This window comes from Gobius niger (assembly GCF_951799975.1).
Source record: "Gobius niger genome assembly, contig: SCAFFOLD_103, whole genome shotgun sequence".
Lineage (NCBI taxonomy): Eukaryota > Metazoa > Chordata > Actinopteri > Gobiiformes > Gobiidae > Gobius > Gobius niger.
Window position 1 is genome coordinate 1 of NW_027639083.1, and position 15,000 is coordinate 15,000.

Below are 15,000 nucleotides of genomic sequence, written 5' to 3' on the forward strand. Positions count from 1 at the left end.
GTGAGGCTCCTCCTGGTCTGAGGAGGAGTTCAGGTGTTCGTGAGGCTCCTCCTGGTCTGAGGAGGAGTTCAGGTGTTCGTGAGGCTCCTCCCGGTCTGAGGAGGAGCTCAGGTGTTTGTGAGGCTCCTGGTCTGAGGAGGAGCTCAGGTGTTTGTGAGGCTCCTGGTCTGAGGAGGAGCTCAGGTGTTCGTGAGGCTCCTCCCGGTCTGAGGAGCAGCTCAGGTGTTTGTGAGGCTCCTGCTGGTCTGAGGAGGAGTTCAGGTGTTCGTGAGGCTCCTGCTGGTCTGAGGAGGAGTTCAGGTGTTCGTGAGGCTCCTCCCAGTCTGAGGAGGAGCTCAGGTGTTCGTGAGGCTCCTCCCGGTCTGAGGAGGAGCTCAGGTGTTCGTGAGGCTCCTGCTGGTCTGAGGAGGAGCTCAGAGGTTCGTGAGGCTCCTCCCGGTCTGAGGAGGAGCTCAGTTGTTCGTGAGGCTCCTCCCAGTGTGAGGAGGAGCTCAGGTGTTCGTGAGGCTCCTGCTGGTCTGAGGAGGAGCTCAGGTGTTCGTGAGGCTCCTGCTGGTCTGAGGAGGAGCTCAGAGGTTCGTGAGGCTCCTCCCGGTCTGAGGAGGAGCTCAGAGGTTCGTGAGGCTCCCGGTCTGAGGAGGAGCTCAGGTGTTCGTGAGGCTCCTCCCGGTCTGAGGAGGAGCTCAGGTGTTTGTGAGGCTCCTCCCGGTCTGAGGAGGAGCTCAGGTGTTCGTGAGGCTCCTCCCGGTCTGAGGAGGAGTTCAGGTGTTTGTGAGGCTCCTCCCGGTCTGAGGAGGAGCTCAGGTGTTCATGAGGCTCCTGGTCTGAGGAGGAGCTCAGGTGTTCGTGAGGCTCCTCCCAGTCTGAGGAGGAGCTCAGGTGTTCGTGAGGCTCCTCCCGGTCTGAGGAGGAGCTCAGGTGTTCGTGAGGCTCCTGCTGGTCTGAGGAGGAGCTCAGGTGTTCGTGAGGCTCCTGCTGGTCTGAGGAGGAGCTCAGGTGTTCGTGAGGCTCCTGCTGGTCTGAGGAGGAGCTCAGGTGTTCGTGAGGCTCCTGCTGGTCTGAGGAGGAGCTCAGGTGTTCGTGAGGCTCCTGCTGGTCTGAGGAGGAGCTCAGAGGTTCGTGAGGCTCCTCCCGGTCTGAGGAGGAGTTCAGGTGTTTGTGAGGCTCCTCCCGGTCTGAGGAGGAGCTCAGGTGTTCATGAGGCTCCTGGTCTGAGGAGGAGCTCAGGTGTTCGTGAGGCTCCTCCCAGTCTGAGGAGGAGCTCAGGTGTTCGTGAGGCTCCTGCTGGTCTGAGGAGGAGCTCAGGTGTTCGTGAGGCTCCTCCCGGTCTGAGGAGGAGCTCAGGTGTTCGTGAGGCTCCCGGTCTGAGGAGGAGCTCAGGTGTTCGTGAGGCTCCCGGTCTGAGGAGGAGCTCAGGTGTTCGTGAGGCTCCTCCCGGTCTGAGGAGGAGCTCAGGTGTTCATGAGGCTCCTGCTGGTCTGAGGAGGAGCTCAGGTGTTCGTGAGGCTCCTGCTGGTCTGAGGAGGAGCTCAGGTGTTCGTGAGGCTCCTGCTGGTCTGAGGAGGAGCTCAGAGGTCCAGGATTCAGATCTCAGACCCGTCACAGAATCTGGACGGAGGGAAGAGCTCACGCCCACTTCCTTCCTGATTGGTCAGAGACAGGAAGTGACACGTGGCCAGTGAAAATAGAGGGTGAAAGATGGACTTCCTCTCAGCGCCGCTGACGGAGACATTTACAGACGTTCATGAATGTGTTTGAAAGTGAACCCAAGAAACAATAATAATTATTACACGGCTCTTCACAGCGTAAGCAGAAGCTCCGTTGATTTGATGAGATTTCCCATCGTTCTCCCGGTCATTATTTCCTGATAAAGGACGTCTGAGTTGGTGTTTTCATATCACTCCGCACGTACGTAGCAGCGACACTATCTGTCCCGTCACTGAGAGAGAAGTTGGGGAATCGTGAGTCTGACTTTCAACTTACCCAGAGATTCACCACCTCCTCCAACTGCGCCTTCAGCTAAGTAGCTAGGCTAGCTGTTAGCCTTGCTGCTTCTAGCCTAGCAAAACGCTGCCGAGCAACGCGCAAACTTTTGGGAACTAATTGTCACGGAACTCATTAAATAAACCTTTAACCTTCATAAAAGTGTAGAAGTTTATGTTGTGTGTGTTCAGTTGGAAATGGCCGAATAATAAGTGGATCATGTTTAGAACGCTGGTCATTATCGGGAAAATAAGCACCTTCAGGTCATTAACGTAAACGGGGAGGAGTCGACAATAGGCTGCGTTCACGTGACATCACAACATTCTAAAGAGCCATAGTTTAACATTGAGGTGGAGCAACTGACGGTAACTATGGTAACGGTGGTAACTGACAAAATGCATATTTTTATGTCTTTGTTTTTTTTTGTCATTACTGGAGGAATCCACATGAAACAAAAACTGTCACAAAGTTCATTTTCTCCCCTGTCGGCTCATATGAACTAATGTACAATTATTTTCTCCGGAAAACGGCAAAAAATGGTGACAATATGCAAAAACATGACCGTCATGTTGTCCAATAGAAAGGACTTTCAGACACAAAAATAATATCACAGGTTTGTGAATCCGATCATGATCAAACACTGACGAGGAAAAACATTTGTCAATCTTCGTTTTGGAGATTTCTTCCAAAAACTGCATTTCTCCCATAGAGTTGTATTGGCCCCGCCCTCCATCTGACATTATGACATCATCACATTCTAAATCGTGAACGCCGCCTATTCATTATGTCTGTGCTCTGAACTCCCTCCTTTAACGTCAGGCTCGTTCCTCTGCTAACGTCTCTCCCTCCTCAGACTCGTTCCTCTGCTAACGTCTCTCCCTCCCCAGGCTCGTTCCTCTGCTAACGTCTCTCCCTCCCCAGGCTCATCCCTCCTTTAACGTCTCTCCCTCCCCAGGCTCGTCCCTCTGCTAACGTCTCTCCCTCCCCAGGCTCATCCCTCCTTTAACGTCTCTCCCTCCCCAGGCTCGTCCCTCCTTTAACGTCTCTCCCTCCCCAGGCGCGTCCCTCCTTTAACGTCTCTCCCTCCCCAGGCTCATCCCTCCTTTAACGTCTCTCCCTCCCCAGGCTCGTCCCTCCTTTAACGTCTCTCCCTCCCCAGGCTCGTCCCTCCTTTAACGTCTCTCCCTCCCCAGGACGGGCCCCCGGAGCGCCTGCGTCTGGGCCTGTGGTTGGGGCAGAAGCTTCTGGTCCTGGAGCTGCAGAAGAACCAGTGAGTCACATGATCATACGTGACGTTAGCGTGACGTAACTGACACGCGTGTGTTTCCTCAGTGACCTCCTGCCCAAACAGCCCACCGTGTTCTACTACCTCCCCAACGGCACCGGGGTGGCCCTGCCCGACCCCCCCCTGGTGAGTGCCCCCCCCCTCGTGTCCGTCGTCCATCGTTTTCATGACCTGCTCCTCCTCCAGACTCACTGTTTCTACCACGGGACCGTCCTGGGCCTGAGGGACTCGCGGGCGGCGCTCAGCACCTGCTCCGGACTCAGGTCAGGGTCAACCCCGCCCCCAAACATGCCCTTAACCCCGCCCCCTCACCCTTAACCACACCCCCTCTCAGCACCTGCTCCGGACTCAGGTCAGGGTCAACCCCGCCCCCTCACCCTTAACCACACCCCCTCACCCTCAACCCCGCCCCCTCACCCTCAACCCCGCCCCCTCACGCTCAACCCCGCCCCCAAACACACCCTTAACCACACCCCCTCACCCTCAACCCCGCCCCCTCACCCTCAACCCCGCCCCCTCACGCTCAACCCCGCCCCCTCACAGCATCCTTAACCCCACCCCCTCTCAGCACCTGCTCCGGACTCAGGTCAGGGTCAACCCCGCCCCAACACACGCTTAACCCCGCCCCCTCACCCTTAACCCCGCCCCCTCTCAGCACCTGCTCCGGACTCAGGTCAGGGTCAACCCCGCCCCCAACACACGCTTAACCCCGCCCCCAACACACGCTTAACCCCGCCCCCTCTCAGCACCTGCTCCGGACTCAGGTCAGCGCTAACCCCGCCCCAACACACCCTTAACCCCGCCCCCTCACCCTTAACCCCGCCCCCTCTCAGCACCTGCTCCGGACTCAGGTCAGCACTAACCCCGCCCCAACACACCCTTAACCCCGCCCCCTCACCCTTAACCCCGCCCCCTCTCAGCACCTGCTCCGGACTCAGGTCAGCGCTAACCCCGCCCCAACACACCCTTAACCCCGCCCCCTCACCCTTAACCCCGCCCCCTCACCCTTAACCACACCCCCCAACACACCCTTAACCACACCCCCTCACCACACCCTTAACCCCGCCCCCAACACACCCTTAACCCCGCCCCCTCACCCTTAACCACACCCCCTCACCACACACTTAACCCCGCCCCCAAACACCCCCTCAACCACACCTCCTCACTGCACACTTAACCCCGCCCCTCACCACACTTAACCCCGCCTCCAAGTTCTTGTTCTGGTCCAGTGTGACCTCACTCTTCAGGTTGTCCTGGTCCAGTGTGACCTCACTCTTCAGGTTCTCGTTGTTCTGGTCCAGTGTGACCTCACTCTTCAGGTTGTTCTGGTCCAGTGTGACCTCACTCTTCAGGTTCTCGTTGTTCTGGTCCAGTGTGACCTCACTCTTCAGGTTGTTCTGGTCCAGTGTGACCTCACTCTTCAGGCTCAGGTTGTTCTGGTCCAGTGTGACCTCACTCTTCAGGTTCTCGTTGTTCTGGTCCAGTGTGACCTCACTCTTCAGGTTGTTCTGGTCCAGTGTGACCTCACTCTTCAGGTTCTCGTTGTTCTGGTCCAGTGTGACCTCACTCTTCAGGTTGTTCTGGTCCAGTGTGACCTCACTCTTCAGGCTCAGGTTGTTCTGGTCCAGTGTGACCTCACTCTTCAGGTTCTCGTTGTTCTGGTCCAGTGTGACCTCACTCTTCAGGCTCAGGTTCTGGTCCAGTGTGACCTCACTCTTCAGGCTCAGGTTGTTCTGGTCCAGTGTGACCTCACTCTTCAGGTTCTCGTTGTTCTGGTCCAGTGTGACCTCACTCTTCAGGTTGTTCTGGTCCAGTGTGACCTCACTCTTCAGGCTCAGGTTGTTCTGGTCCAGTGTGACCTCACTCTTCAGGTTGTTCTGGTCCAGTGTGACCTCACTCTTCAGGCTCAGGTTCTGGTCCAGTGTGACCTCACTCTTCAGGTTCTCGTTGTTCTGGTCCAGTGTGACCTCACTCTTCAGGCTCAGGTTCTGGTCCAGTGTGACCTCACTCTTCAGGTTCTCGTTGTTCTGGTCCAGTGTGACCTCACTCTTCAGGTTGTTCTGGTCCAGTGTGACCTCACTCTTCAGGCTCAGGTTCTGGTCCAGTGTGACCTCACTCTTCAGGTTGTTCTGGTCCAGTGTGACCTCACTCTTCAGGTTGTTCTGGTCCAGTGTGACCTCACTCTTCAGGCTCAGGTTCTGGTCCAGTGTGACCTCACTCTTCAGGTTGTTCTGGTCCAGTGTGACCTCACTCTTCAGGTTCAGGTTCTGGTCCAGTGTGACCTCACTCTTCAGGTTGTTCTGGTCCAGTGTGACCTCACTCTTCAGGTTCTCGTTGTTCTGGTCCAGTGTGACCTCACTCTTCAGGTTCAGGTTCTGGTCCAGTGTGACCTCACTCTTCAGGCTCAGGATGTTCTGGTCCAGTGTGACCTCACTCTTCAGGTTGTTCTGGTCCAGTGTGACCTCACTCTTCAGGTTGTTCTGGTCCAGTGTGACCTCACTCTTCAGGCTCAGGTTCTGGTCCAGTGTGACCTCACTCTTCAGGTTGTTCTGGTCCAGTGTGACCTCACTCTTCAGGTTCTCGTTGTTCTGGTCCAGTGTGACCTCACTCTTCAGGTTCAGGTTCTGGTCCAGTGTGACCTCACTCTTCAGGCTCAGGTTCTGGTCCAGTGTGACCTCACTCTTCAGGTTCTCGTTGTTCTGGTCCAGTGTGACCTCACTCTTCAGGCTCAGGTTCTGGTCCAGTGTGACCTCACTCTTCAGGCTCAGGTTCTGGTCCAGTGTGACCTCACTCTTCAGGATGTTCTGGTCCAGTGTGACCTCACTCTTCAGGATGTTCTGGTCCAGTGTGACCTCACTCTTCAGGTTGTTCTGGTCCAGTGTGACCTCACTCTTCAGGCTCAGGTTCTGGTCCAGTGTGACCTCACTCACAGGTTCAGGCCGTGGACTTTGGCCTGAGTGATGCCATGATCTGATGGAGCTAATCAGATTAAACTTCTCCCAAACAGTTACAGCACAATGGTGGCTCACTCTCTGCTGGATCACACGTGTGTAAGACCCACCCCCTCTCTGTTACCGTGGCGACCTGCCATGTTGTGTGTTCACACCGGTGCACAGGGGTTTCACCTTTAACGGGGATCGTTTCCAGGGGAGTGATCGCTCTGAACGCGTCGCTGACTCTGGAGCTCACGCCGCAGGAACAGCAGACAGGAAGTGATGCGCAGGAAGCAGGAAGTGGAGAGGAGGCGGACGAGCCACACCTGCTGTTCTCCTCGGGGCCAGCAGAGGGAGGCGGAGCCACGGGCTGCGGAGTCACTCACACCACCCCGACGACCCCCATGTATCAACATCAGCACCGGGTAAACGGAGACGCCTTTATTTAGTCTTTAGAGTGAGAGACGCCTTTATTTAGTCTTTAGAGTGAGAGCAGCCTTCATTTAGTCTTTAGAGTGAGAGCAGCCTTCATTTAGTCTTTAGAGTGGGAGCAGCCTTTATTAAGTCTTTAGAGTGAGAGCAGCCTTTATTTGGTCTTTAGAGTGGGAGCAGCCTTTATTTAGTCTTTAGAGTGGGAGCAGCCTTTATTTAGTCTTTAGAGTGGGAGCAGCCTTTATTTAGTCTTTAGAGTGAGAGACGCCTTTATTTAGTCTTTAGAGTGGGAGACGCCTTTATTTAGTCTTTAGAGTGGGAGCAGCCTTTATTTAGTCTTTAGAGTGGGAGACGCCTTTATTTAGTCTTTAGAGCGGGAGCAGCCTTTATTTAGTCTTTAGAGTGGGAGCAGCCTTTATTTAGTCTTTAGAGTCAGAGCAGCCTTTATTTAGTCTTTAGAGTGAGAGCAGCCTTTATTTAGTCTTTAGAGTGGGAGCAGCCTTTATTTAGTCTTTAGAGTGGGAGCAGCCTTTATTTAGTCTTTAGAGTGGGAGACGCCTTTATTTAGTCTTTAGAGTGAGAGACGCCTTTTTTTAGTCTTTAGAGTGGGAGCAGCCTTTATTTAGTCTTTAGAGTGAGAGACGCCTTTTTTTAGTCTTTAGAGTGGGAGCAGCCTTTATTTAGTCTTAAGAGTGGGAGCAGCCTTTATTTAGTCTTTAGAGTGGGAGCAGCCTTTATTTAGTCTTTAGAGTGGGAGCAGCCTTTATTTAGTCTTTAGAGTGAGGGCAGCCTTTATTTAGTCTTTAGAGTGGGAGCAGCCTTTATTTAGTCTTTAGAGTGGGAGCAGCCTTTATTTAGTCTTTAGAGTGAGGGCAGCCTTTATTTAGTCTTTAGAGTGGGAGCAGCTTTTATTTAGTCTTTAGAGTGGGAGACGCCTTTATTTAGTCTTTAGAGTGGGAGACGCCTTTATTTAGTCTTTAGAGTGGGAGCAGCCTTTATTTAGTCTTTAGAGTGGGAGCAGCCTTTATTTAGTCTTTAGAGTGGCAGACGCCTTTATTTAGTCTTTAGAGTGAGAGCAGCCTTTATTTAGTCTTTAGAGTGGGAGACGCCTTTATTTAGTCTTTAGAGTGAGAGCAGCCTTTATTTAGTCTTAAGAGTGGGAGCAGCCTTTATTTAGTCTTTAGAGTGGGAGCAGCCTTTATTTAGTCTTTAGAGTGGGAGCAGCCTTTATTTAGTCTTTAGAGTGAGGGCAGCCTTTATTTAGTCTTTAGAGTGGGAGCAGCCTTTATTCAGTCTTTAGAGTGGGAGCAGCCTTTATTTAGTCTTTAGAGTGAGGGCAGCCTTTATTTAGTCTTTAGAGTGGGAGCAGCCTTTATTTAGTCTTTAGAGTGGGAGCAGCCTTTATTTAGTCTTTAGAGTGGGAGCAGCCTTTATTTAGTCTTTAGAGTGAGAGCAGCCTTTATTTAGTCTTTAGAGTGAGAGACGCCTTTATTTAGTCTTTAGAGTGGGAGCAGCCTTTATTTAGTCTTTAGAGTGAGAGCAGCCTTTATTTAGTCTTTAGAGTGGGAGCAGCCTTTATTTAGTCTTTAGAGTGGGAGCAGCCTTTATTTAGTCTTTAGAGCGGGAGCAGCCTTTATTTAGTCTTTAGAGCGGGAGCAGCCTTTATTTAGTCTTTAGAGCGGGAGCGGGTCAGTGACGTTGCAGTACTTTTGGATGACGTATATGGAGTGATTTGCTTGTAGTGCTCACACTGACCGCTAGAGGGCGCTGTGGCCTGTGCACCTGTATCTGCTGCTCCTGTAACACTGAACTAACACTGGTGAAGTTGATGCTGTGTGAAAGGAGGGAAACAGCGCCCCCAATTTGACGCTTGTGGCCAAAAAGTGTACTGCATCATTAAACACTGAACTAAACAACACTGGTAAAGTTGATGCTGTGTGAAAGGAGTGAAACAGCGCCCCCAATTTGACGCTGGTGGCCAAAAAGTGTACTGCATCATTACTGTCATCATCAGACAGAAATGACGAACTTGAGCTCGAGCTTTAAGCATCAGCTACGAATTAACCGAGCGCATTTCCTCCAGTTCAGCTTTACCCAAATCTAAAAGCTCCTAGAGGCCAGAGGAACGTCTCATTTGAAAGCTAAGGCCTACAAGACTCATTTAACCTCTTACCACCCGCCTGAACCAAATGCATTCTGTCGTCTTTGGCCATTATATAGGCCTGTGTAACACCTCATTTGAAAGCTAAGACCCACAAAACTTATCTTTTCCTTGCGTTGTTGCTGTGTCGTGTCACCTTTATGTTTTTTTTCTTTTCTTTTTTTCCATTTTTGTTGAATTTTTGTTGATTTTTTGTTGATTTTTTGTTGAATTTTTTGTTAAATTTGTGTTCATTTATTTTATTTTTTTTGTCATTTTTGTTAAATTTAGAATTTTTGTTAAATTTTTGTTGATTTTTTCTTGATTTTTTTGTTGATTTTTTGTTACATTTTTGTCACATTTTTGCTGAATTTATGTAATTTTTTTGTTGATTTTTTGTTGATTTTTTGTTAAATTTTTGTTGATTTTTTGTTGAATTTTTGTTGATTTTTTTGTTGAATTTTTGTCATTTTTGTCACATTTTTGTCACGTTTTTTGCGTTTACCTCCTCGTTTTCTTCTCATTTTTTGTGGCTGTTTTGGTGCGTTTTTCCCCAAGCAGCTTTTCGATTTGGGTAAAGCCAAACTGGAGAAAATGTGCTCCGTTCTGGTGGGAGTGAAGAGGTTAAACGGCTCTTTTTCTTCTCTTTGTCGTCACTTTGCTGTTCATTATTTGTAGAATAATGAAACTTCAGTCACGGGTTTAGTTCTTAAGTGCAGCCTTTTGGATGAGATCGACCCAAAACATGCACAGTAGGTTCCTCCTCGTGCTGATTGTGAGCGTGAGCTGTTGTTGTTCCAGAGCAGGAGGGACATCCTGACGGAGACCAAGTACATCGAGCTGGTGCTGGTGGTGGATCATCAGGAGGTCAGAGGTCATTCTATTAAAGCAGAAGAAGAGTTTGATTAAAGCAGAAGAGTTTTATTTAAGCAGAAGAGTTTTATTTAAGCAGAATATCAGATGTTTCTTTCTCTGTGGAAACGTTTGTGTCCAGTTCCTGAACTACCAGAAGAACAACCAGACCATGATCTACCGCATGCTGGACGTGGCCAACGCCGTGGACTGGGTAAGAAAAATATCACTCACTTTGTAACATTTTATATCACTGATGCTCAGCAGAAGTTTGATTCCTCTACATTCATTCACCTGCAGAGTCTGACTTTAAAACTGATTGTACAGTCCAGAAAAAGCTGAATCTGCAGCAAAAAACGTCCAAATTAAAACTTCTTTCGCGGACAGAGTTTAGGTTAGTGTAAGTCCGTACGAGTCTAAACTGTGGCTTTTGTGAATAAAGGGGAAAAATTTGGAAAATTGACGAATTTCAGGAGAAACTCAGACTGAGTCCAACATGCTGCCAGGCAAAGACCTCTGGCTGTTTCCACGGGGGATGGGTGGGCCACTTACAAGCCACTTACAAGCCACTTACAAGCCACTTACAAGCCACTTACAAGCCACTTACAAGACATTTTAAAGGCACTTTAAAGGCATTATGTCCAGGTGGGGAATGTGCACGAGCGCCGGATTGGGTCCGTTTCAATCCGGCAAAGTCTGTGAAAGATATGAGGCTTTGAAATTTGCTGAAAATGGCCTCCCAGGTGTGGCCTTGTCATGACCACGCACAATAGTTTAAAAAAAATGTAGTTGATGATTTTGAGCCACATGCGTTTGGGACATATAACGATTTGCTGCGGGAACTGATTTATCATTTAAACACAGATTATTATTGTGGTTTATGTTTTGTCCTTTAATAGAAAGTTCTGGGTCGAGGGATGAGCTTTAAGTTGTGCAGAAATTATAATCTTTACTTTGTAACTTTAAAATATTCATCAATAAAGTCTTTTTTCATGTTGTATTTTCTTTCCCGAAACCTAAAATAAACTCTCCAGCCTCAGCAGAAGTTTGACTCTCGGGTTCTGACTCTCTGCAGTTCTATCGGCCGCTGAACACGCGTGTGGCTCTGACCGGGCTGGAGATCTGGAGCGACCGGGACAAGATCCTCATCGAGAAGAACCCGACGGAGACGCTCCACAGCTTCCTCCAGTGGAGACGCCGAGACCTGTTACCACGGATACGGCACGACAACGCCCAGCTCATCATGTATGACACACGACACGCAGCTCATCATGTATGACACACGACACGCAGCTCATCATGTAGGACACACGCAGCTCATCATGTATGACACACGCAGCTCATCATGTATGACACACGACATGCAGCTCATCATGTATGACACACGCAGCTCATCATGTATGACACACGACACGCAATCCAAAAGCTTCTGGAAAAAAGCTGTGAAAATAAAACAAACAAAAATGTGACAAAAAATTTATGAAAAAATGAAGAAAATGTAACAAAAAAATGACAACAATATGACAAAAAATGACAAAAAATTCATAAAAAATGTGACGAGAAAATGAAAAAAAAAAATGACAAAAATGTAACAAAAATGTGACGAAAAAACGACAAAAATGTAACAAAAATATGATAAAAAAACGACAAAAAAGTGACAATTTAAAAAAAAAAAATTACAAAAAAGTGACAAAAAAATTAAAAAAAATTAACAAAAAAGTGACAAAAAAATTAAAAAAAAATGACAAAAAAGTGACAAAAACATTAAAAAAATATGATGAAAAAATGACAAAAAAATGACAAAAATGTGACCAAAAATTCATTAAAAATGTGACGAGAAAATGAAAGAAAAAATGACAAAAATGTGACAAACATGTGATGACTGGTGTGTTCAGGGGCGGCTCGTTCGACGGCACCACGGTGGGGATGGCGTCTCAGTCGTCCATGTGCTCCAGGGACCGTTCAGGAGGAGTGAACCTGGTCAGTCCTTTAACCTGAGGGTGTGGGTTATATTCCCTATAGTCTGTGAGGTGTGTTGCCCCTGAGGTTGTGGGTTATATTCCCTATAGTCTGTGAGGTGTGTTGCTCTTTAACCCTGAGGGTGTGGGTTATATTCCCTATAGTCTGTGAGGTGTGTTGCCCCTGAGGGTGTGGGTTATATTCCCTATAGTCTGTGAGGTGTGTTGCTCTTTAACCCTGAGGGTGTGGGTTATATTCCCTATAGTCTGTGAGGTGTGTTGCCTTTAACCCTGAGGTTGTGGGTTATATTCCCTATAGTCCGTGAGGTGTGTTGCCTTTAACCCTGAGGTTGTGGGTTATATTCCCTATAGTCTGTGAGGTGTGTTGCCTTTAACCCTGAGGTTGTGGGTTATATTCCCTATAGTCCGTGAGGTGTGTTGCCTTTAACCCTGAGGGTGTGGGTTATATTCCCTATAGTCTGTGAGGTGCGTTGCTCTTTAACCCTGAGGTTGTGGGTTATATTCCCTATAGTCTGTGAGGTGTGTTGCCCTTTAACCCTGAGGGTGTGGGTTATATTCCCTATAGTCTGTGAGGTGTGTTGCTCTTTAACCCTGAGGGTGTGGGTTATATTCCCTATAGTCTGTGAGGTGTGTTGCTCTTTAACCCTGAGGTTGTGGGTTATATTCCCTATAGTCTGTGAGGTGTGTTGCCTTTAACCCTGAGGTTGTGGGTTATATTCCCTATAGTCTGTGAGGTGTGTTGCTCTTTAACCCTGAGGGTGTGGGTTATATTCCCTATAGTCTGTGAGGTGTGTTGCTCTTTAACCCTGAGGGTGTGGGTTATATTCCCTATAGTCTGTGAGGTGTGTTGCTCTTTAACCCTGAGGGTGTGGGTTATATATTCCCTATAGTCTGTGAGGTGCGTTGCCCGTTAACCTGAGGTTGCCGGTTGTATCCCCAGGACCACCTGGTCAGCGTTCTGGGCGTGGCCTCCACCGTAGCCCATGAGCTCGGGCATAACCTGGGGATGAACCACGACTCGGCCGAGCGCCGCTGTCAGTGCGGCAGCGAGGGGCGGGGCCAGGGGCGGGGCCAGGGCGGTGGCTGCATCATGGAGCCGTCCACAGGGTAAGACTCGCCGTGTGGGGGGGGCGTGGGCGGGGGGGTCTGCAGATGAGGTCACGCTCCTCTCCTCCGCAGCCTGATGCCCGGGCAGATGTTCAGCAGCTGCAGTGAGGACGACCTGAGCTCCAGCCTCCTCCAGGGGGGGGGCATGTGTCTGTACAACGTCCCCGAGCCGCAGAGTCTGCTGGGGGGGCCGCGCTGTGGGAACCTGTACCTGGAGCCGGGCGAGGAGTGCGACTGCGGGCTGCTGCAGGTGAGACTACGCCCTGACCACGCCCATAACCACGCCCCTGACCACGCCCTAACCACGCCCCTAACCACGCCCCTGACCACGCCCCTGACCAGGCCCCTGACTACACTCCTGACCACGCCCTGACCCCGCCCTGACCACGCCCCTGACTACACTCCTGACCACTCCCAGGAGTCTTTGATTGGCCCGTTTAAACCTCTCCTCTCTCTGATTGGTCAGGAGTGCTCGGACCCCTGTTGTAACGCCTCCACCTGTCGCCTGGTCCCTGGAGCCGAGTGCTCGTCGGACGGAGTCTGCTGCGACAACTGCAAGGTCTGACTCCTCCCCCTCTCTCCTCTCCTCTCTCTCCTCTCTCTCCTCTCTCTCTCTCCTCCCCCCCCTCCTCTCCCCTGCCTCTCTGACTCCTGTTGTGGATTTTCTTACTTAATAAAGCTTAAGAGAAGTTTGTCTAGTCAACATGTGAATTTATTACGCATGCGGAGATTGTGCGCTCAGACGGATCTGTGTGCAAATCTGCGGAGCAAGGTTTCGTAGCTGGTTTTATACACAAACATGAAAGGCGGTACAGCAGAACAAAGACATGGTGATACATTTGGAGATGTAAATGCAAGCGGTCAAGGAGCGCTTTGCCTGGGAATGAAATCAGGCTGGTAGAGGAGACCATTGTCATGTGAAGTGGGCCATGTGCGCCTATTGTCTTTCTAGGTGCGAAACGACCCTGCCCAGGATCTTGACCAGACCCAGGATCTGGATCTTTTGTGGGAAAGAGTTGGCCCATCCTGGCCTATTGTCTGTCTGGGGTACGGGAAGGAGAACCGGTCTAACCACACAGCAGGGAGCCAGGCCGAATGGCGCCGGTTTGGTTACTAGCTTAACTCTAACTAAACTTACCACAACACTCCCCTGTCTCCCCCACAGCTCCGCGCCCCCGCCTGGCTCTGCAGACCCCCCCTGGGGGAGTGTGACCTCCCTGAGTTCTGCAGTGGAGCGTCTCCTCACTGTCCTCCAAACGTCTTCGTCCAGAACGGAGAGTCCTGCCTCAGCGGCGCCTCCTACTGTTACGGAGGCGTCTGCGCCAGCCTGGACCAGCAGTGCCACCGGCTGTGGGGAGAGGGTGAGTCCGGGGCCGGTCTGGACCCGGGTTAGACCTGGTTTAGACCTGGTTTAGTCCTGGTTTAGACCTGGTTTAGTCCTGGTTTAGTCCTGGTTTAGACCTGGTTTAGACCTGGTTTAGACCTGGTTTAGACCTGGTTTAGACCTGGTTTAGACCTGGTTTAGACCTGGTTTAGTCCTGGTTTAGTCCTGGTTTAGACCTGATTTAGTCCTGGTTTAGTCCTGGTTTAGTCCTGGTTTAGTCCTGGTTTAGTCCTGGTTTAGTCCTGGTTTAGTCCTGGTTTAGTCCTGGTTTAGTCCTGGTTTAGTCCTGGTTTAGACCTGCTTTAGTCCTGGTTTAGTCCTGGTTTAGTCCTGGTTTAGTCCTGGTTTAGACCTGCTTTAGTCCTGGTTTAGTCCTGGTTTAGTCCTGGTTTAGACCTGGTTTAGTCCTGGTTTAGTCCTGGTTTAGTCCTGGTTTAGTCCTGGTTTAGTCCTGGTTTAGACCTGGTTTAGTCCTGGTTTAGACCTGGTTTAGTCCTGGTTTAGACCTGGTTTAGTCCTGGTTTAGTCCTGGTTTAGACCTGGTTTAGCCCTGGTTTAGACCTGGTTTAGTCCTGGTTTAGTCCTGGTTTAGTCCTGGTTTAGTCCTGGTTTAGACCTGGTTTAGACCTGGTTTAGACCTGGTTTAGTCCTGGTTTAGTCCTGGTTTAGTCCTGGTTTAGACCTGGTTTAGACCTGGTTTAGTCCTGGTTTAGACCTGGTTTAGTCCTGGTTTAGTCCTGGTTTAGTCCTGGTTTAGTCCTGGTTTAGACCTGGTTTAGACCTGGTTTAGTCCTGGTTTAGACCTGGTTTAGTCCAGGTTTAGACCTGGTTTAGCCCTGGTTTAGACCTGGTTTAGTCCTGGTTTAGTCCTGGTTTAGTCCTGGTTTAGTCCTGGTTTAGACCTG

The 15,000-nt window shown here is 50.2% G+C and overlaps 1 protein-coding gene across 1 annotated transcript in view; it reads left to right on the top strand.

Moving 5' to 3' along the window:
• Positions 1–2,202: 2,202 nt before the first annotated feature.
• Positions 2,203–15,000, top strand: part of adam15 (ADAM metallopeptidase domain 15) — a gene marked incomplete at its 5' end in the record, with an annotated part of 19,222 nt that continues 6,424 nt past the window's right edge. The window contains 13 exons of the mRNA XM_079583354.1: positions 2,203–2,255; positions 3,143–3,253; positions 3,316–3,394; positions 3,455–3,531; positions 6,416–6,626; positions 9,575–9,640; positions 9,768–9,839; positions 10,701–10,870; positions 11,521–11,605; positions 12,545–12,711; positions 12,784–12,961; positions 13,178–13,270; positions 13,877–14,072. Of these exons, the coding sequence (XP_079439480.1) occupies positions 2,203–2,255; positions 3,143–3,253; positions 3,316–3,394; positions 3,455–3,531; positions 6,416–6,626; positions 9,575–9,640; positions 9,768–9,839; positions 10,701–10,870; positions 11,521–11,605; positions 12,545–12,711; positions 12,784–12,961; positions 13,178–13,270; positions 13,877–14,072 (1,558 nt within the window). The remainder of the gene's footprint in view (positions 2,256–3,142; positions 3,254–3,315; positions 3,395–3,454; positions 3,532–6,415; positions 6,627–9,574; positions 9,641–9,767; positions 9,840–10,700; positions 10,871–11,520; positions 11,606–12,544; positions 12,712–12,783; positions 12,962–13,177; positions 13,271–13,876; positions 14,073–15,000) is intronic.